At 41.6% G+C, this 23,305-nt stretch overlaps 1 protein-coding gene across 4 annotated transcripts in view; it reads left to right on the forward strand.

The window, feature by feature from the left end:
- Positions 1-23,305, forward strand: part of LOC106851629 (sodium channel protein type 5 subunit alpha-like) — a 212,447-nt gene that overhangs the window by 65,091 nt on the left and 124,051 nt on the right. For all 4 annotated transcript variants that reach the window (XM_088157284.1, XM_088157211.1, XM_088157355.1 and 1 more), the window contains exon 8: positions 12,623-12,686. In XM_088157284.1, coding sequence (XP_088013410.1) covers positions 12,623-12,686 — 64 coding nt within the window. The remainder of the gene's footprint in view (positions 1-12,622; positions 12,687-23,305) is intronic.

Genomic DNA, 23,305 nt, shown 5'->3' on the forward strand with positions numbered 1-23,305 from the left:
GAGTTGTCTGGCTTGACCCAGGGCTCTGCTGAGCCAGGACTTCAGCCAAGGGCAGTCCATCCATTCCCCACTGGTGACTTTTTCTGCTCAGTTCCTCTCCCTGTGGTCTGAGAACCCTGGAAGCAGTGGTGTTAAGAAGGTTTCCTTCAAGGCATAAAAAGCCCACCCTGGGTGTCTTTAAGGTGTGATGTGGCTGATGCAGGATTAAGGAAGGACAGGTCACAAAGCTGAGTGAGGGTTGTCTTTGGGACTGGCCCTGACCATCAGGTTGTGTCCTCTCAAAGCCCCTGGATCAGAGCCCCTCACCAGCTGAAAGGGGAAAAGAGCTCTTGGATTTCTGCTGGATGGTGAAACCTGCTGAAGTGTTATCCCATCCGTGTTCCCCCTGCTTCCAGTGAGGAACAAGAAAAGATATTTGTGCACCTGTGGTGGATTAAGGCACTTCAGGGGTCCACTGCCCTCAGATAACTGAGAGCTGTGTGACGTGCTGGTTTCCCTCTCTCACAGAGGCATTGAGGGATAAAATAGTGATGGCTGGAAGGATAAAGCCCTGCAATAAAGGTAAAAGAAAGGAATGGAGCCATGAAGATAGTCTGGCTCTCTGGAAATGGAAATAGGGTAAATGTGATACAGGATAATCTATTGAAATACAGATAATGTCAGGGCCAGCTGCAGCATTGCTTTTAATGTGAGGAATTGTACAGCTGCTCCAGCATACCATAAGCAAGTTTATTTATGTAGTCCTGATATGGGGAGGAGAGCAGACACTCCCAGAAATCTGTATAGGAAATCCAGCAATGGTTAATAGGGCCATGAAAATATACTTGCTATCACTAGAGGAGATTTGCCTGTTACAAAGATAACCAACTTAGTGAGATAATGGATTAGAGTGAATTAAATTTTGACTTTTGGTTTTGAATTAAATGTGGTATTACTAGGATGTAATAATAGTATTAATTAGTATTTTCATAACATCTGAAAATAATGATATGGTGCATTATTGCAAACAGTTGTCACTTACTTTGGATAGACAGAAATTATTTAAATAGTGATAGTGTTGAGGCAATGCAGCAGGCCCCTGAAGACCTAAAAGAAGAGCAGATTTATAAGAAAAAGGTAGTGACCTCTGAATAAGAACAATGAAGCTTTCCTCAAAATGCTGAAGAAGGAGGATTAGCTATTAGGCAAGAGAGAACAATATTAAGTAGGATTTTCATTTAATGCCCACTGTTGCACTACAGTGATTCAGAAATGGAAGGACTGGCTCATTTTGTGACTAGATGGGATAGTGCTTTGTATTTCATTTTGCATAAGTATTATGGTGAAATGAAGTGACCGTTTAAAGGAGAGGCACTGACCACAATTTAATAACAGCCCGAATTTCAAGTACTGCAGGGAATTAAGCAATACATGCAGTTAGATTAAAGTGTAGGCAGACCAAATTAGATAAAAGGAGGAATATATTAAGAAACAGAATCGTGTCAGTGTTTACTTTGAAGAAGAACTAGAGAAGAAAATTGGCCAACATATTGAGATAGTAGAGTTCACTCGAAGGGAGCACAGACAATTACAAGAGCTCTTTGGAGATTTCAAAACCAATGTGGCTGAGTCATTTCGTTTGGAGCAGGAATACTAATCTAAAAAAAACCCCAGAAAACAGAAACCTGAAGTACTGTCAGAGATCCATAATAACACTATAGAAAAAGGGGGATGTAAAGAAATAAAGGAATTCAAACCACAGAAAACTAAAATTGGGGAAATTCTTAATTCTGCTCATCAGGAAACCAAAACAGAGAATTAAAATGGGGTGATATGACAGATCTGCTCTTCTTGAAGAGCAAAAATTTGCTTTGGATTCTTTAAGAATGCTTTATTATTTTAAAGGGCAGCAGGAAACCTCTGAAGTGGCATCAGCCTCCTCCTGCGCCTTAAAACCGTTTTTTGCATGAATGAAAAAACAGAAATCAGTAAAACCCCTTAAAAGGATAATAGAGGGAAGAACTGCTTGGTGCTGCAGAGGAAATAGTTGAGAGATTTAGTCATGAGGTGTGAAGAAAGATAAGAACTCAGTTTTGAGTCTTTCAAAGCCCTTTTTAGTTTGAGATAACTGTGTCCTGTGGGCACTTGCTAAAGGGGACATTTTGGTTGTGTTTCTGGGACAGCCATCTGGGATGGCCTGGGATAGCTTCAGGTCTGCTTTTTCATTCCAAACTTACTTCATATCTGGACAAAGTTCTGTAATCTTTCCTTATCTGCTTTCATCCTCTGGGCAGGAAATTTTCTTTCTCATCTGTCTTCTCGATCCTCTCATTTTGATTTTATATACAGGAAAAAAGTCTGTTTATAAACTTAACACCATCACTGGCTTAACCACAATTATGTGGTAGCTCTTGATTTTTGGTTGATCCCTGAGGAAATATTTACCATAACCCCAGATTTCTGGAACTCTTTCCCTTAACTCCATACTCAAAACCCATGGATACTTCCCTGTTCTAGAAAAGTCTTTTGTGTGTTCAAGAAAAGCCATTATTCTATAAATCCTGTCAATCCTGCATTGCAAGGTTGCTAATGTTGAGAATTGTTGAGTTTTCCCCTCTGTCTGCCATGAGATGATCATACACTAAATCCCATAAGGAATTCCTGCCGGTTCACCCAATATTTCACTTGTTCTTGCCATCATCTCAATGGCTTCTGCAGCTGGAGGAAGTGCCAGGTAACTTGGGAAGAAAGAGGCAAAATTATAATCATGGAGATCCTGTGAGAAAATTCGAACTGGCTCCTATTCAGGTTCACTAAACACTGGAATACAAAGTCCTAGAATAAAAGTGTCAGCAAATATTGCTGATCAGACTGTCAAGAAGGGAAGTTTCTTAGCAATGTGATTAAAAGCTTAATTCTCTGAAAGAAACTTCTGCTAAGTTACTATGAGTGCCTCTGGTGTCTCAGCTTAATTACTGGGCACAGCAGTCATGATAAGATGAGACAAATTTTTAGTCTTTCCTCAAGTCACAGTGGAAATTCAGGTGTAAAATCTGCCTTTTGCTGGGCACCACTCTTTGGGATGAACAAGAGAGTTTTTATGTTCTTTCCACATATTTAAATGGCTCAAAATTTAAACAGCAACCTCTAAGAAGAAGGCTTGTCAGAAAAATCGTTTCATTCTGGCTTTTTCTCCAATGAGTAATGCTTACCACTGCAAACCTAGAGAGGAGGAAAATGAGGATTAAGGGAGAAGCCACTCATCAGGTCTCCCAGTTTCCTCTTTGAATGAATGGATTGTGGGATGAGGGACAGCTGAGCATCAGATAAAATCAGGCTAAAAAATTCTTCATGTCAAGTGCCAGTGGTAAAATTACAATCATTCATCTGGGAAAACGGTGACTACTGATAGGTAATTATTTTTCTACCTGCAGTTCTAGATTTGGTAAGAGATTGTGATCAATAAGCCCAAGGAGGATTATTTTTAGACATTAATAATAGCAAACCTGGGAGACTGGAGTTTTAGATGCAGCAGTGATTGTATACAAAAATGAAATAAGAGGGGGAAAAAAAGGGTTGAAAATAATGATAGTTTACATCCAAAGCATTATGAAAATTATGAAATCAATATATCAATGTCAAAGTCATTGGTTGGTTATTGTTAGGAGAGTTAATAGTTTAGAAACACCAGCTGACTAAAAAAACTATAAGCCTAATTTCAATACTTGTAAAGATTTCTAGGAAAGCAGCTCCAAATAAGAGTCTTGAAAGCTTGTCCTGGGTTGTGGTGTTTAAATTAAAGATGTATTTGATGAAGTGAAGCTTCATGAATGTGCGAGTTAGAATGGATTAAAAGCTATAGGATGTCAGATGTGTCACTGGCTTAGAGATGTACCAAAGGACTGAGTGTAGTTGATTCATGTAGCTGATGATTTTAGAATCTTTAATGTCATTTATGTATTCCATTATGAAAATGGATTATTGACTTGTCAGTAAGTAGAAATCTAAGTCTTTTTGTTGAGCAGGGCTTAACGTAAGGGCTGAAAGCATAACAAAAAATGCTTTAGAGAAGAACTTTAAAACTATAATTAAATTATAAAGTCACTTATGGAATGATAGCCTTAAACTCCAGGATTTTCTTTTTCTTTAGACTAAATACCTTGTTTAAGACACTCTGAAAGAGTCTTATTTTCAAAATGTTCTCTATATGTTTTCTCTCAAAATCAGAATCTTTTAAGGTAAAAAAGAGCAACCCTGTAATTTCTGTTACATAGTCCTGTCCAAGCAATTGACATTAAAAAAACAAAAAAAAACACTAAAACCAAACAAGTAAAATAAATTAATGTTCAATCTTTATGAGCCTTTTAGTGGGAGGAATCAAGTACTCTTTTTATAGCTTAAAAAAGGTATTTCAGGGTTGTTATTTTTTTTCTTCTAGAGTAGTTTCTGGCATTCACTTCATGGCAGTGATTTTTCTCTTCTTCTGGAGTCAAATTGTGTGGTTAACAGTGATCTGCAGAGAAGAACAGAAAAACTTTTAAAAGAAAAGGTCCAGATCAAGATGAATAGAATATTTTTTGTCAGCTCCAGTTAGACCTGGAAGACTTAGGGTTGCTTCAGATTGTATATTTAGGAAGATGTATAGAGTATGTGAAGTTTTGGGGATACCCATCCAAATTGTAGCCTTCTTGGGCACTTGAGAAGGGATCAAAGGCTTGTGTGGAGCAGTTGCTGAGGCATAGATCTGTGAAGATATAGAAATGTATGTCTGCAGGTAGATGAGGCTGTGGGTATCTTCTCTAAGCTCTGTGCCTAATTGTTATCTCTGATAAAACCACTTTTGTTTCCAGAGCCACTGAAATGGAACTCTATGAACATATACTCTGAATCTGTGTGGGAACTGCAGAGAAAAGAATTTTGTCCAAGTCAGATAATCAATGTAGCCAGTTTGGGGAGAGCTGAAGTGTTTGAGGCGTTGTCTGAGGTGGTAATAGAAGACAGCGAGTGTTTGATGAATAATTATGGAGGTGGGAGGAAAGAGAGAAGCAATAAATCAAGTTGAGACTGGAATAGGTGTTTTATTATGTATGATTGTATATGAACCAGTGATTAAAACAAGGAACCTCTCTGGGCTTTCAGATGGTGCTTGTCAGCATGGAATCTACTGACACTGCTCTACTTTAACTGTAAATATTGTGGCTTTGTTCAAGTGCTGTGGGTCTTTTGATAAATAGCTTCATCAATGCTCAAAACTTAATGCTCTGATGTGTTCTTAACATGGGTATTGTACCTGTGCACTTTAATTTTTTAAGCTAAATAGAAAAAGAAAACCCCATTAGAAGTACAAGGATCAGAAAAACATAGGAATTTATCATGCTGAATCCAATACAGTCTCTTCCTGACCATCCAGTAAGATTTTTTCACCCTTGTGGTGAAAGATGGAGTTCTTATATTGTAAATATATGGAATACTTTGTGAAACAGGAGGATTTCTACCTCAGTTACACCTTTTGGTCTCATCACTGCTCATAGAAAGGAGAGATTTACTTGAGGAAAAATCTGCCATGGAAAATTGAGACTAAACATTCTCAGTTTTCCTGCACCTTCAAATTGTTCATAAACTACAGAATAAAACACCAGCTGGCTTGAACAGTGATGTGCATTTAAAAGGATTTTCCATGTGCCCATTAAGGGCTGTCCATGGACTGCTCCATGCTCCAGGTTCAGCAATAAAGTGCATTGCAAAGGCAAGAGGCATCTTCTGCTTTTACCTCTGAGCACTCAGCCCAGGTGCACTGTGAGCAGAGAATAACTTGCATTGCTGCTTGCTCTAATTGCATTGGTTTTAAGGAATAAGTAAAGATATATTTTCTCCTGATAATTTTCATCAGTGCTGAATTCCCCCAGGTGTGGTAGAGATAAAATATGGGAATTCCCAGGCTCAATCTGGCCTTGGCATACCTAGAGCAGCATCTCTCTGTGGCACCAAATAGCTCCATTTGCTCCAGAAAACGATTAGTAGAGCTCAAAGTATAGATATTTTTCTCATTTTCTATTAGCATTAACTATTGTAACTCAGGATATCCTTATCTACACAGGCAACAAATCTTTCTTTGAATGTTTTGTCCACAGGGGCAGCCTGCAGCAGCAACTTCAGCAGTTCAAATGGGAAATATAGTGAAAAATATTTCCTTTATCTTTAGTTTTGAAAATTCTTCTTTTCTTTTCCCCCTTGCATTTTCTTGAGGCAAAAAACAGTGTTATCACATTCTTGTCACTAGGAGCACACAAAGCTCCTTGTTCTCCTTTTCCAGAACACATGCTATTTTTTACTGTGATAGTCCCCTTTTTTTTCTAGGATAAAAGATGCCTATTTTTTCAATTGCTGCTCTTCTTAAATTTTCCCAGTCATTCTCATTACTTTCTCAATACTTTCCAGAGTGGCAGGTACCCTATTGAAAGCATTGAAAATGGTCTTTCTTCTGGATCATTGAGTCATTTAGGCTGGAAAAGATTTTTAAGACCAACCATTACCCCAGCACTGCCAAGTCCACCAATAAACCCTGTCCCCAAGTGTCACATCCACTCATCTTTTAAACACCTGCGGGGGTGGTGACTCCACCACCTCCCTGGGCACCCTATTCCCATGCCTCATAACCCTTCCCAGGGGGAAATATTTCCTAATATCCAATCCAAACCTCCTCATGTGCAACTGGAGGTCATTTCTTCCAGTCCTATCACCACTTGTTCCCTGGGAGAAGAGGCCAAGCCTGGGCTGGCTGCACCCTCCTGTCAGGGATTTGTAGAGGCTGTGAAGCCTTTCCTGCCCTCCAGGACATCACACTCCCACCCAGCTTGGTGCCTTCTGCAAAATGACCGAGGCTGCACCTGATCCCCTTGTCCATATCATTGGAAAAGTTATTGAACAGAACTGATAGGAACAAGTTCATCAGTTCTTTCCTATATATTACTCAATCCTTGCCCTCCTGTATCAATATTACACTTTCCTCTGATCACAGCATCATATTACATAAAATTAAAAAAAAAAAAGAAAATAAAAAGGATCCATCTCTCTTATCTGAACTTATACAGTGAATTTAAGGGCTGAGAAGGTTATGAATAGGTGAGATTTTCTCCTTCTCTGCTTTACTTCACTTTCTGACAACTTAATATTCTACTTTGCATTTCTCCTCTCCTTTTTTTCAGTGGAGTAGGTATTTCTAGTTCTCCTCATTCAATCCAAGCCTCAGACTTTATTTACCTGGAAAATATTGTGTATAGGAGATGTTGTTACCTCTCTGCTCAGCCTCTTTTTCCCTTGTACTTATAAATGTAACAAAGAAGTGCAGATGTAGCCCTTTGTTAGCCCACAGACATCCTGCACACTGACTTTTCATCTCAACCTATGTTTTCTGTCTCTTAGCCATTTTTTGATCCAATATATTTGTTTTCTTTATCACAGTAAGCTGGCGTTTTTTTCTATTTTTCCATCATCTCTGTAATCACAAATGCTTTCAACCTTTGCAGCAGCTTTTAATTCTTTTGTGTTAAACATTTGAAAAAATTCCACAAAACACTAAACCTCTACAAAACTTGCAGAGAGCTCACTTCAGCACTTTGCTGCCCATTCATGTGGAGCATGTCTGAACAAGTGGTACTAAATATGCTTTTAGTTACATGCTATGCACCCTACAGCCCTAAGAGTGTGGGTCTGAGTGACTGGTGAGGCACAGAGACATAGAAAGAAGTTATCTGAAGATGTTTAAAAGCCAGCATGTGTGTTCATTGCCAGTCATTGTCTCCTGTCTTGTCTTCCTGGGGATGCTCCTGGGCTTGGGAAGCTCTCCAAGCCAATTTGACAGCATCTAAATTCTCCACTCTCCTCTAGTGCACAGCTCCAAAAGCTCCTGATGTGCTTTTCCTCCTCTCCTGATGTGCTTTTTGTTCCTTCAGACCATGTGAGCAGCACAAACCAGGTACTGTGGATCTCTGAGGCTTTCAGAGCCTCTTCCCAGTGCACGGGAGCCATCTAGCTCAAGAGGGCTTGATTGATATTTTTAGTGGCTTTTTCACAAAGGAAGGGAAAAAGCTGTACTGTCAAAATTGGAGACATTTTCTGTGCTGTGGTGGCTGCTGAGCCTGGCAGGGAAATTGCTTCTCTGGCTTGTCTGGAGAGTGGGGAGAAGCACTAACAGGAGCCTACCAGGGAGACTCAGACTGAAGGAGACCACTTTGCTCCCACCACCTGGTTGTATGATTTTCTACAATCTCCTCCCAGCCCCTCCATATCTCCTGCAGGACAACTCATGCCCAAGAATTCCAGGCTGTGTTTACCACAAAGTCATGCAGTTGCCAATGCTGTACATAAAGATGTCCCCTTGATCTCTGCTCCTTCTACCCCTCCCCAACCATCTTGACCATAACTCCTCCTGTTCCTTTCTGAAGTGTAGGAAATGTCCTTCCACGTGGTTACAGAGTATGGAGGCAGCAGAGATTTGGACTAGAAGTGATTTCCCAGGGAAAGAGGGAGGATGGGAAGCAAGGAGAGGAGAGCACCCAAGAGCCTCTGAAGCTCAGCAGAAGGGTTAGCAGCAGCAAATGCCAGGGCACAGCAAAGGAGTCCAGATCCTCTGTCCAAAAGAGCCAGATCCCCTGTCGTGGGCTGAGCAACAGGAGAGTAACTGATTATTACAATTATTTGCACCCCCTTTAGCCAGGAAGAACTAACCAGCAGTGCCTTTTTTTTTTTTTTTCCCCGAGCAATCTCCCCTAATAACACCCTTAATACAGCCTGTTCCATGGCTTTTGCGAGGCATGTTTTTCATCTTCAAACTCAATTTCATTTATTAGAGGCTTCGCCGTGTGTGACACAGTGTGCACACAGCGAGTGCAGCAAGGATTCGTTTTAATTATCGTGTATTACCAGGAGGCACAGCGCGTTTGCGCCAGCGGGCGAAAGGGCGAGGAGGGGGTGTTGTCTATTTCCTCTCCACGCCACATAGCACAGCCCTAAGGAGATGGAGCTTTCTGGAGTGCATTTTAAATTTGGAATGGGGACGTTGGGTGGCTGTCAGTGCTCTGTGCCAGCCCCCAGCTCAGGGAGAAAGTCTCCAACCGGCCCGTGTGGCTGCAATAAATAGTCTGAGATAACAAACACCTCTCTGAAGTTTTTGTTAGAAAGTCAGCCAGAGGACTCTTCTCTGGGCAGTGACTAATGATATTTGAATGTTGCTCTTTATGCAAGTGTGATAATATATAGGGTTGTTGTGGTGGTTTTATTTTTAATTGGAATTAATTTGTTGCAAGATGAGTCAAAGTAACATTTCAGTAGGGCCTTCAAAGCTGGAGCAGAAACTGGTGGCAGAAGCTGTGTTTTCTAAGCTGACTCCAACCTTTCTTAGTTTTCTGAATGAGAAAATTTTCCTTTCCTTCATATGAAAATGAGGAAGGTTTCTACCCTGCAGTCTATGTACCCGACTGCCTTTCTGCTCATTTGTGTGATAGAGGTGTGGAAAGCACAAGCTGGAGCATATTTTTAATTGGAATAATTTTTTTTTGTGAGGAAGTTTGCTCTTTTTTTTTTTTTTTCCCTTTTAATTTGACAAGTGAAGATATTGTGAATGTTTACTCTGTTAGAATCACCTGGTGTGGGAGGGAGCAATGCAGAAGATATTGAGAAATCAGAAAAAGTGTAGAATGAAACAGACAAAATGATGAGGAACTGGCTTTGGGAGGAAGATATTGCAAGAATAGACATGGAAAATGTGTGGATTTACCCACTTGCATATTGTGACTTTAAAATTATGGCCAGTGTTATTTGCTTTGAGAAGTGTAGGAGGCAGAACATGGACTTGAAGGAGACCTTATTATTCAGACCATTTTTATTTTTTTTAATATAACCAGGTAGTTACCTTACTCTGGAAATTCCTGTAGAAAAATTCCTCATGCACCTTATGACTGTGACATCAACATTTTAGTAAAGCTGGTAGAAAAAAAAAGATTAGCATTACCTTTGGAAAGAATGGCACATTGCATAAAGTTTATGTACACACACAGGTCCTCCAAATATCATGGTTTTGGCTTAATTTTACTTCAAAAATTTAAAAAAAACCCCAACTAGTAAACACATAAAACAGAGGGTTTCAGTTTTATTTTCCATGTTTGTTTTTCTATTTTTTTCCCACTCACAAGCTGAATTTTTTCATTGAAAAACAAAACAAAAATTAATTGCAATCTTCCAAGGCAATGAAAAATCATTGTGTTTTCAGGTGGCATTGCTCAATTTGAGCAGTTTTCAGAGGGAAAATCCTGCTCTGCATGAAAAAGGAGTTCCTAGAGCCTTGCCCACGTTGGAGTTAACTGATGGGAAGCTGAGGGAGGCCGTGGGTTAATGTGGCACCAAGGTTGTTCATTCTTCAAAGCACGAGGGACGCCTGCTTGCTTCTTGCAGCTCTCTGATTGCCCAGCAGGCTTGATTGAAATCCAAACCAACGGGCTTTGAAGGAAAGATTGATTGTTGTGCACATTTTTGATAACACAGCAATTTGTCTCCTTGGGTGTAAAGCTCTAATCCCCCTCTCATTTATCAGTGGGGAATCGGGAGTTTGCCTCTTCCTCAGCCCGAGGTTTGTCACGGTGGCTGTGGCACTGCCTTGCACAGAGCCCATGGTGAAGATGTGCCCTCCCAGCAGGATCTGCACACCAGATCCTCAGCCTGCATTTCATGGGGCTCTTTGGCACCTGCCTTGCTGCTTGTTTTAGAAATGTAAATGCTTAAGTCAGCAGGAGATAACAGAATTTTGTCTGTTCTCGAGATTTCAGATTTCTTGTTTGCACACGGAGAATCCTTGTTCTCCTTAATCCTGTGCTCAGACTCTGTTCTTGTCTTCTGATTTGGCTGACAGGAGATGTCATTTTGGTTTGCAACCAACACTGTGCTTCAGAATTTCAACCAAACCTAGACTCATAGAATGGTTTTTGTTGGATATAGGACCTTAAAGACCATCTAGCTCAGGGAGAAAGTGGTCTGGTGTGTTTATGCCACTGGCTCTGTGTGTCCTAAATAAGATACCACTTGTCCTGAGCAAAGCACAAGTCCTTGCCCAGCAGAACTGGAGGTGAAAGGTGATGCAGATGTGGCATCTTTCCCTGTTCTGTGATGATTGATCACCAATCCTCAACCAGCCTCAGTCCCGAGTGCTGCTGTCACAGAAGGGGTTTCTGTAGAATGCCCACATGACCAGACAAAGTGGAAAAGCACCCAACCTGAGCAGGATCTGTGCTCTGATAACTTGTGAACACCATCACGTGCCCTGTAACCACAAGCTCCTGGGCAGTAATTCCCTCTTGGCATGCAGCAGAGCAGGGCTTTTCCCCTGCCCGCAGCTTACTGAGAAAGCCACAGCACATCTGTTCAGTGGTTGAGCCATGGAGCATTCTCTGCATAGCCCGCCTGGATAAGCTGTCACTCTTGATTTTTAAAATATTTCACAACAGAGGGTTAGCCTGGAATGGAGAACCTCATGTGAGCAGCATCTGCAAAGGCCCCTCTGCTCACAGAGCCTTACCAGGCAAGGCTGCCACCATCATGTCTTGGTCAAGAGGGGACCACGTCCTCTGCTGCACCAAAGCACACCATGTTATTTACCCTTCCTGTGTGAGCTGCACTCCTCTGTTCTGCATTTTTCATGTTTCTAGAGCAATGGTTTTGTCTGTTCTTCCCTGCCACCATCCAGGGTTTTAGAGATGCTCCTTAGAACATCGTTTCTTCACGATCCCTCTGGAGCTCTGATTTTGCTTATCCTTTTGAGAAGAAATTGGCCTACTGTTCTGTTACTCTGCATGTTAGACTTGGCTGGCTGGGGAGAGAAGAAGAAGTGTGTTTGCAAAGTCTCTCATTAGCCTGGAGATGCTAATTTCCTTAAGCCTTATTGATAGTCAACCGGGGAATGATCCACAGCACTTAAATTTAGCTTGCTCTTCTGAGGCTCCCTTGAGAAGTGTCTGTCTCTCTCCATTGCTGTTACAGATGACTACAGTGATAAATATTTGTCTTTGTGAATACTTCCTTGTTTGTTTGATCTTTAACTGGGTGTATTTCTGTTGCTTTGGCTTTATACTGTGTGTTTTCTTTGCTGAGCAGAATCCACCAGACTGAGGGAGTGGGCTGCTTTGTTAATATTATTACATTCTGAGTTATAGCTGGTTACGTTTTTAACCTATGAGTCAGTAATTTCTGCCACAAACTTCAATTAATATGTGTCTCATCAGCGTAGAGACTAAAAGTTACAGGCTAGCGCATGGTTTGGTTTCATTACATTTACAGAATTTAGTAACAATGTTCTTGGTTTGAACAAAGGGACAGGGCTGGATACAATTTCCGGAAAACATTGCCCACAGCCCTTTGTCACTTTATTCAACTGGTCAGATCTGGAATACAAAGAACAAGTGCTTACAATGACTTGGAAAAATATATCTATTTTTCCACTTAATAGAAGTTAAAATTAGCAAAACAAAGCAAAAGCATTTCATTCATCTCTCAGTTGCTGTCCCAATAGAATATGCCGGTTGGTGGATGATATTTTTGAATGTTATCGTTCCCAGAATGTGTTTATTAAAAAGCCATTTCTCTATTTCTATTGCAGTGAACTATTTCATAAAAAACGGTACAGAAGATGTGTTACTGTGTGGCAACAGCAGTGATGCTGGGTAAGTACTTTCAAAATATCTTCAATTCTGGTCTGGTTTTGTTGCCTTTATTATTATTACTATTATTACTACATTTTCCTCTAGTTCTGTCCACTTTTCACCAGCATGAAGTAGATATTTCAACTTCCTTGTGTCTAGGCATAATAGTAGAGAGGATAATGATAATATTGTGCATAGCAATACAATTTTCTCAACTGCAGGGAAGAGAAGTTTCTGTGTGTCACTTATTCAGGTTTAAAATCTTTAGGGGCCTTATTACAGTTCTTTTTCAATACATTTGAATTTCTCAGTAAAAAAAAATTATGAAAAGTAAGTAAGGTTTTGGCTGAGTGGTGAGTATTTTAAGGGAAATGAAACAGGAATGGAAACAGAACACCTGGAGGGATTTAAACTGATGATGAATTCCTGGCTTTTGCAAAGGAAGATAAACAAACCAACAAATGTCCCAAAAATAGCATGTTTTGGAAGTGGGAAGGTGCTCAGATTGGAATTGTGGTCTACACTTGCACTTGATTTGCTTGTATACTACATGTATTTCATTTCTCATTGTATAGACAATGAAGAGATCCGAGGGTGTACTAACATCCTCTGCATAAAGGACTTTGTTCATATCCCTGCCATCCATAGATGCCAATGGTTCCTCCTGCTTCCCATCCCCAGGGTCCAAGTGCACTGTCAGAGTGTGTGATTTTATCTGACAGATTCTCATGATCTTGATGGAAGTGGAAGAGCTCAGATAGGATGGGAAGAGATGGGATCTTCTGTGGTCAGAGGAGATTATAAGCCATGCAAAGATTGCAGGCTGTTGGGAGCAGTAGGAAAAGGTGGAAAATACCTTGGAGGAGCGGGGCAGAGGGGCTTTTGAGCCAAATATGTGAGAGCATTTGAACCAGGGAGGTGGGTTCTAAGGCCAAGAGAGGGGAGGAGGTGAGATATCTGCATCTGGAGGGAGATGTTCTGAGCTGGTAGAACAAAAAAAAAAAAAAAAGGTTTCATTTAGGAAGAATTTAATGAGAAAAGAAGGCATGTGTGTGCAGGGAGGCAGCAGGGAGATGAAGGAAGATAAAATCTGAACTTGCTTGTGGACAAAAAGACAAGAAAAGCCCTCAAGTCCCGGGGAGAGATGTTTAACTTTCTGCTGCCACTGCCTGTATCTGTATTGACATAAGACAAAGGGAAAGCTCCGTGTCAGCCTTCCCTCTGCAGGCCTGGTGTGTCTGATCCGTGTTGCCAGCCTGAGTTAGACTCTCAGATCCTTGGGCAGAGGGCCATGCTTTCCCCTTTGTTTGTTCCTCGGGAGGTACAATGTCAGCATCCATTAATTAGGGCCTTTGTTGATTGTAATACATTGTGTTTATCCAGGCTCAGGCAGAACTCCAAGACTGTTGGGATGTTTCCCGGGAATCCCAGGATTTGGCAACCTCCCTTGTGCTGGTGAACCTCAGCCTTTGTAAACCAATAGGCAATAGTATTGGGAGAAACAAGTGCTCTGCACAGAAACAATATTTTGTGTGTCATGGAATATTCATTGTTCTTGCTGATGGCTTGAGCTGTGATGGTGGAAAGCTGCTGCTCATGGGCAATGCTGAAAGAGTTGGTTACCACTGCTTTGGAATTGTTCAGCTGGTGGGAAGTTAAATACCAATCCAATATCCACAGAGTATTTATATAGTGGCAGCCTGTGTGGATTCAAGGGTTAGTTTCTAGCAAGGCAAATGAGCAAACCCACCCTCTGTCCTTCCCATGAAAGTTAGTAAATTGCAAAAAGCCATGACTGGAGAAAACCTCTGGTGAGGCACTGTGCCCACTAGAGAGTTACAGCCTGAAACAGCCAGGGGAGAACTTGCAGCTCTTGAGTATAAGAGGACGAAAATGACACCTTCAAACTGAGTGTTCTGGTACTTGTTTTGATATGAAAACATCAAAACTGTCAGTGCTTGTGACATCAAGGGAAACCAACTTTCCCTTCATGCCTCGTTTCTTTCCTCTTCAAACTTTTGCTGTTTTAGTTAAGTATTTAATACCACTGGGTAATGTTTGAGTTTAAATGCCTAAAAACGGGTAATAAATATTCCTACTTAGACTGAGTTTTTTTAGCTCAGGATTAGCAAGTGCTGTCTCATCTGCTATACATTGCACAGAGTTGGTGCCAGACATCCACTGCCGTTGTTTAAAGACATGAGGATAATTAGAAAGATGATCCTCAGGCCCCAGGGGATGCTCAAAGTCATGTGTTCCCACCTGTTGGGACAGGGAGAGCATCATGTACAGGCTGACGTATCAAACAAGCGGATTTGTTTTCTCTCACCCTTCAATGATTGAAGCCAAGAGCAAGAATGTTCAACACTGAACCAAAATCTGCATGCTTGGGACCTTCTGGGGCAGGTTGCACCACGGGAACAAGGGAGGGGACATAGGAGGAAATAGATGCATGAGGCTGTGCTTCCCTCATTTATTAGTAATGACATTCATGACAAGTGAGGACTCTTGAATTAGCAAGGCCATGTTTGAATGTTCATAGCATTTATGGAATGTGCTTTTGCTCACAGTTTGAATTCATCAGCCTCTGGGATACACTGGGGACCCAAAGGAAATTCAGGGAAGGGTGGTGTCATGTGTTCTCTCCTGGAAGGATTTGTTGTTAGAGTGAGGGATATCTGTGTTGTGGCCAGGATATTAAATCTTGATGTAATTGAAAAAGCCATTTCAGTGCATTTTTAAAAGCATGTTAATGACACTCTGAGGTTTGTCTGGTTGCTGTTATTATGGAAGAGTTAAAAAAAAAATCCAAATAAATCTGCTATGGCAATTGTTAGGTGATGAGACTCAAGTGGTCTAATGTAAGAGCATGTAGTGATGGAGACTGCAACCTGAGCTGGAGTAGCAAGCCAAAATCAGCAGGGAAATGATCATCAGTGGATTCTATATCACAGGCAATCTAATTATCTCCAAGGTGGGGGCTTTATTACATTACTAGGAGGGACTGTTTTCTGAACAAGCACCCAAGCTGCCAATAAAGCAGGAGGTAATGGATCTAGCTAATATTGATTCCAGTTCAGAAGGGATTTGAATAGATGTATGTCACTCAGCTGCAGCAAACATGTCTCTAGTACTTGACCTGGCAGAGGCAAGAAAAAAAACCATTTATTTGCATTTTTAGATATGCTCAAGCAACCTCAAGAATCTACTTTAAAAACCATGCTGCAGAGACATGGTAGGAATGTCAGGGAGATGGCAAATTTCTTAGGTGCACAAGGGCTAATCTGTCTGTGGGGTTTCCCATGTGATGCCTCAGAAACCTTCTTCTTGATACCTGAAATTTGACTTTTCTTCATTTAATCAGACAGAACTTTTTTGTTGCTCTTCATTTTGTTTATCCAAGTGTATTTCCCCCGTTGATGTACTGCAAGAATTTGTTTTGTGCTTACAACGACACACTACAATAGAAACAAGAAGTAACTTTTGGAGAAGAGAGAAAATCAAATGATTGTGATCAAAGATATTCTTTGGCTCAAAGTGACACGAGCTTGGTGTTTCACAACTAACTCCTATTATAGAAAAATGCTTTGCTCTGTGTGTCACAGGTTGGTCAGACTGGGAGCAATGCTAACAGTAAGGCTCCCTTAAAAAGCAAACAACAACAAAAAGGAGTGTATTTGCAGTTGTTAATGTTTTTAGATGCATTTGGAGGTTACATTTAGTAGTTCTTTTGGATGTGGCTGCACTGGGATATACACAAATTGTTTCTCTTTGCAATTTCAGCATCTTCTATTTGATCTGTTTAAAATAAATGGAGAAAGCTCAGATAGTCTGATTTTAAAAAGGGATTGCAAATTCTTTTGTTTTTCAATTTAATCCCCAGTATATATCTTATCCAATGTTGAACACCTTGTTTCAGCCTCAGAGAAGGTGCAGTAAAGATCCAGTACAATGATGAAATGCTTGGGAGATCTTAGGTGTGAGCAGGAGGTGGAAACTGCTCTTTCCTTAGTGAAATCAAGTCCTGGCATCAAGTGGAGCAGGATTTGTGAAGGCTGCAGAGCAGCAGGTGACAGCAGGCACCACCACACACTTCCTACAAATAAATAAATAAATTAATAAATAATAAATAAATAATAAACACACATCCTACATGTCTTCCCTCCTGGTCCCACCTTCAGATCCAACGAGGCATCCTGCTGGAGCACACCACCACCAGCAGAGCAGATTCCCAGTGTGGAACACGTCCCTGTCAGGCCACACCAACCCTCCCGTGCAATTCCAGCTTGTCCCTTCTTGGTGACATTTAACCAGTCACTTTGGTGAGGTGACCAGCACTGCAGAGTCCCCTGCTTCCCCACTGAGTACAGACTTTTATGGGGCTGCAGCAGCATGGAATTATCTGTGAGATCTGTCTGTGAGAAAGGAAGATTTCAGCTCTTTCCACTTTCACCCCGCTGCAATTTCACAAGGATGTTTTTCTGTTGTGCTTAGGCTGATGTTTTTATTTCCCCTCCTGCCTGAAGGTTTGGCTGAGCAATAGAAACAGCAAGGAAATTTGTCCATTAGGAGAAAGAGACAAGATGCTGTCAATGTACAAAGTAAACAAGCAGACACAAAAGAGAAACTTAAGTTCTTTCCTTTCACTTTTTCATTTGCAATTACAACAAGGAGCTGGCTTTTTAGAAAAGTGTACATGTTTAAGTCAGTTGTGTCCTCTTTGGATCTCAAGGTCAGACTGTTTAATTTTTTTTCCCCTTACACATGTCCTGTGCATTCAGCTCATGGGCAGGAATAGTCTACAAGATAATACTGACGAGGAAAGCATATTTGCATCATGTCTGTACTGATATTACCAAAAAAGACTAGTGAACAGGAAGGAAAAAGCAGCCAGTAAATCTACTTCAGGAACAACAAGAAAGCACCTTTGGCAACTGCATCCTAGTAATTGTTGCTATAGAAACTTTAGCTACCTTTATTCTCACTATGACCTTGATTTTTCTTGACAGGATACATTAAAATAATGTACACTGTGGGGCAAGATTCTCTGTGATTTGGTAAATTCTGTCACTGAGCTCGTTGCACATAAGGGATGAAGGAATGACCACGTGTTGTAGCGCTCCTCAAAGTTTTTATGTCACTCCTCACTCTTTCTAAGGCATTAGCAGAAAAAAAACCAACAAAACAAAACCAAAACAACCAACAAGCCCTTTTGTTTTCATCTGTGTTGTGGCATTTTACTAAGGTAATTAATACCCACATGTAAAATTGCATGAGATGCCTGTTTTCATAGTCTCCATGAGCACCAGAGCAGTGTTTTTGTGGCAGTTTCTCCACATCAGCCTCCTCCCAGCGCCCTCGTTACACGTACAGCAATGCAGCACTTTGATCTCGCTGAGCTGTAGTAACATTCCTTTGCCTTTATGCATCCTCCACGCAGTGATTTAAAGCCCCTTGTAAAGGCTTATCACACCCCTGAAGGGTAGAGAAGAAACATGCTCCGTGCTGAGGAGGGGAGCTGCTATCGGCTGCCTCCACCAGTGCTGCTGCAGCTCTCACCCAGAACTTGGCAGGAGAGAGCCTGGAAAAATTTATGTCTGCCAGAATATGTCAAACAGCATCCAGCAACACAACCCCAACTGCACCAGAAACTGGGGAGCTGCACCAGGGAAAAGTGCCCACAGTTGACTCTCTTATTCTGCTGCTGGCAATCAGGACCACTGCAGCTCTAAGTTGCCTCAACTTTTATCTGTGTTATTATTAGTTGTTGTTGTTAAGTTGTTTTCCATAAGAAGGGCCTAGATCCAGGCCATACTGTCCTGGATGCTGGACAATGAGGGTGAGAAGAGCTGTCTTGGCTTGGAGGTTTGGCATTTCAGAGGTGCAGTCCGTGGATGAGTGGGGTGTGCACATAGACACTCCTGGCGAGCAACAGCAATACCTGAAATTTGACTTTTCTTCATTTAATCCGACAGAACTTTTTTGTTGTTTTTCATTTTGTTTCTCTGACTGCATTTTCCCCCTTGATGTACTGCAAGAATTTGTTTTGTGTTTACAAGGAACGGAGTACAATAGAAACAAGAACTTTTGGAGAAGGGAGAAAATCTTCGGGAGAAAGCCCTGGTTGCAAATCATGTCAGGACTACCCAGCTTTGTCAGGCAGCTCATGGTCAGGCAGTGTTTAACTTGCTGCAGGAATGGGTCCATTCCAGGAATGGGATATTGGGAGCTTTGGCACTTGCCTGATGGGATTGGTGTGTGCATTACCCTCACCAAAGGCAGCCTGATGTGGCACAGCTGGACTGACAGGTGGGAGAGGCTGTAAAAGTTGTTTGAGTGAACGAGGGGACAGTTTCCAAATGTGTCCTCTCCAAATGTCGCCAAAGCAAGGGTATTTTGGAAAGAACTGTGTTGCTTAAACTACTAGAGCTAAAAACATAATTACATCCCAGATTATCAAGCAACACTAGTGAATTTGTTTCAAACCTTCAGGCTATGCAGCACACCTTAAATGAATTTACCTAGATTCTAATGTAAATCACATAAGATTTTCCACTTACTCTGAGCTGGTTACAGTGACAGGAGAGTGAGGATGGTCTGCTCATGATGAGGAAGTCTCTTACTTGAGTGTGTTAAACAAACAAAAAGCAAGTACAACACCTCAAAGGTGCTACAGGGGCCATGGGCATGACTTGAGGAATTATACCCGTTTAGGAACAATAATAACAGTCCCCATTCCTAGGGATCAGTGGTGTGTTTGGAAGATCATGTCTCTGGTCAAACAGCAGCAGTAGGGATTAAATCCAAATCCACTCAATTCTTAAGGAGGGGTAATATTACCTCTTAGCCAAAGCTGTAATAAGCTCATCAGCCACATGAGACAAGCAGACTTACTAGAGGCTACAGCCTTCATTAGGCAGTAATCTACTATTATGTTTATGATGATAAATTACTGCCCTACATTTTGTTTGGTGAGTTAGACAGAGGGTCCAACAGAAGCCTGGCCACTGGATTGAGCCAGAAGAAATAGGAGCTGGCTTGCCTGGCTGCAGCAGGAGCCTGGACAAGGCACAGAGCAGGAGAGGGAGTTGTTCCCTTCTCTGCTCTGATGTCGTGGGCTGAACCCACAGCTTTTCCATTTGCCTGAGCAAGCAGCCAGTGGGGAAGTATGAAACTTTTCCTGGATACAAGTCAGCAGCATGCACAGGTCAGTGGGTGCTCTGAGCCTGTGAGCAAGCCTGCTCAGAGGCACCTCCTCTTTTCTCCTCCAGCTTCAGCTCTTGGTTGATGTTGCTCTTTATTCCGAGAATTTCTTTTCTTTGTCATAATTGCTTTTTTTTTTTTTTTTCCCCTGCAGCATATGGTTCAATTTGCTTGCACTTCTGTCATTTCAGACCATTGGCACCCCTTCCCTTGTTCTTAAAAATGTCCTTCAAATTCTCTCTGTCCATTTGGATGTTAGGAGTGACAGCTGCTGGGGGCTCCTGGTGAGACCTATCCAAGACAAAGAATGCCACTGCAAGTCAGATTTTGGCATTTGGATGGTAATTAGTGGGGAATTGTAAGTCAGACACTCTAACGGTGATTAGTCTTTAATATTACAAAACAAGAAAGATCAGGGGAAGGAGAAAAACCTGTGATTTTCAGGCACATCAAGCACCCACTGACATCAATAGCTTTGACTGAAGTGCTGTTGGCTTTTGGCCCCTTTCTCCCACATGCCCAGTTACCCTTAAAACATTCATTTTTAAAATATTTTCCTGGTTTAGAATGGGTAGTTTCATTTTTTGGGTAAGAGCAAATGTTAGTCCAAGGATCTTTGCTCCCCACAGCATAATCTTCCATTTGACTACAGTCTCCTCCCTCAGAGTCAAGGGAAAGGAGAAAATAAAGAAAGTGCAGGGAAAATACTCAGGTCTGTGGACTAAAGGAAATCTAAGCCTCTCTTTTGTGGTCTGAGGGCTTTAGCAGGATGAGGCAGGTTGAGGAAGAGTCTGCTGTGCACATCAACCAGCCATGGAGGCCATGGGCATTGTCTGTCCTTCAAAGGCTGCCAGGCTTTCAAACCTCACCTTGGGGGTTCCATTTCTGACCACCAGGATGATTTCCATTCCCCAGGAATTAGCCATGTGTCGAAGACATCAGCTGTAAACTTTTCATCTTGATTTCTGCAATCTTAGACTTAAGATGTCACCTAAGCAGGAACATTTAGGGACTCCTACCAAAACAGGGGTTTGGTTTTTTAATTTTTGCTGTGTCTGTGGTATGTGCTTCATTGCTTCTGTAGTGAGCAAGCCAGAGTGTCCCTTTGTAAGTTAACCCTAAGGAAAGTTCAACCTTCACCTCACAGATGTCATTGATGTGGACTCCTGGTAGCACACAGACCACCCTCCCTGTGTTTTCAGGATCTGGATGTTACAATCCAGTGCATGGATGTTTTACAAATCTTCTTTTATTGTCCAACCCTACTGGCCATTATAGCCTGGATCAGCAGGTTGCTTGCCTTGCCTAGATGAAACTCTTGAGACAGAGCATTTTGTAATTATGCCCCTCAGCTACAGCTCTCTGGCATTCCCAGCCTGTGTTATTTAAACCAAAGTTGTTTCTTATGTCCTTTAATTTCCTGTACCAATGCCAGCTTGCAGTGGTGATTACAGCCTGATGGATAGGTAGGTAGGCTGCTGCTTTTAACTTTTCTGAATCAATGACACTAATTTTATTGTGATCAATTGAACAGCATCCTATGACACTCCTGTGGAGGATGGTATATTTATGTAGCTTGTTGTTGTTGCCCATCCCTATGCATCAGAGGAGAGTGCAATCCTTTCAAATGCTACCCTGAGGTAGAAGAAGCTGAAGTGTTTGCTAAAAAATCCAAAGGGGGTAGGCTTAATGGCATACATGGAAGAAGGTTCAGTAAAATCTTGAGGCTCCTTAAAAAAATCCTCAGAAAAAATAGTGTCAGTTGCAGAATAATATTCTCATGTGAGAGCCTTACACCTAAATTTCTGTAGATTTTTTTCTGGGAAGCAGCATTTTGTTTTCTTCTCAGTGTTTTTAACACATTCCCATACCCTGTGGGTTATCTCTCTGTTGGCCACAAAAGAGGGTGAGCAGGAATAAGGAGTTGACAAGTAGGAAATTCTGTCTCAAGGGCCTGGTTGCCATAAGAAGGGTGTAAGCTAACATTAACAACATTTTTGGGCTGAGGTTCATGCTTTTCATGCTGCAGAACCTCGTTTGAATGCACTTGAAAGCTGAAAAAAAATATTAGAGAAGTGTGTTTTCCAGATTTCTGCTGGGATAGAGTTAATTTTCTTCCTCGTGGCTGCTACAGTGCTGTGTTTTGGATTCAGGATCAGAATGATGTTGGTAACACACTGATGTTTTCAGCTGTTGCTAAGAAGTGTTTCTGCTAAGTGAAAGACATCTCAGATTCTCATGCTGTGCCAATGAGGAGGCTTGGGGGGCACAAGGAGCCTGGAGGGGACACAGCCAGGACAGCTGACCCCAACGGGCCAGAGGGACATTCCAGACCATATATTCAGAATATTAAAAACAAAGCTGGCTGGGGGACACTGCCTGGGAACTCGCTGGGCAGTGGTCAGCAAGGGGGGAGCAATTGCACAATGAAACTTGTATAGTTTAATTCTTTTATTATTGGAATTCTTCTCCTTCTCCTTCTCCTTCTCCTTCTCCTTCTCCTTCTCCTTCTCCTTCTCCTTCTCCTTCTCCTTCTCCTTCTCCTTCTCCTTCTCCTTCTCCTTCTCCTCCTTTTCTGCCCTATTATACTGTCTTTATCTCAGCACACAAGATTTCTCACTCATCCAATTTTGTCCCCTATCCCACTAGGGCTGGGGTGAGTGAGCAGCTCTGTGGGGTTTGGCTGCCAGCTGGGGTTAAACCACTCACTTTGGAGTCAGACAGTGGAAAATGACCCATAGGGGCAGAATGAAACATGAAAAAAAATGGATTATATGTGTGTAATACTAATTGTATTGCAGACAGAAAATATTCCTCTAAGGTACCACTGCTCACTTTTGCTGTCAGAGGGGCTGCATCTCCATGTCCTACAGATTTCCAAGAAAAGTGTTTTGAGCACTTGCTTGAAAATTCTTCTTCATCAAAATTTTCCCTAGAAAGCAACATTGGCAGTGAACATGAGTGATTTTGTGTCCTCTAATATGTGCTCAGAAATTCCTATGAAAATTCAACCCAACGCTCCTAATATCTCCTTTCTCCTAGGCTCTTGTTCAAAAGGGTGAAGAGATTAAGAGGAAATTCTCTCTACTAGTTAAGATTCAGAGGAAAATCTCACCCTTTTCAATAATTGATATTTTGGCAAAATTTCCATTTTGCCTAAGATTTTAGGCAATTTATTCTAGAAGCAGCTGGATTTCCAAATGACTGCCCTGTCTAGGCTGAAGTCCACCAGTAAAGTCACCACCAGCAAAGTTTCTCTCAGCAGCATTGGGTTGTTTTGGCCATTAGTAATAATGTTAAAATAAGAACAGTGAGACCTGATCAATGGAGCCACTCAGAATTTCCCTTTAGTGAGAGGTTAAGGAAAGGACTCTGCACCTCTGGACACGATCACAAAGTTTCCAACCAAGCCCAGTGTGTGAGTGCAGTCATTTTCT

The sequence above is a fragment of the Sturnus vulgaris genome, chromosome 1, assembly GCF_052056855.1.
Source record: "Sturnus vulgaris isolate bStuVul1 chromosome 1, bStuVul1.hap1, whole genome shotgun sequence".
NCBI lineage: Eukaryota > Metazoa > Chordata > Aves > Passeriformes > Sturnidae > Sturnus > Sturnus vulgaris.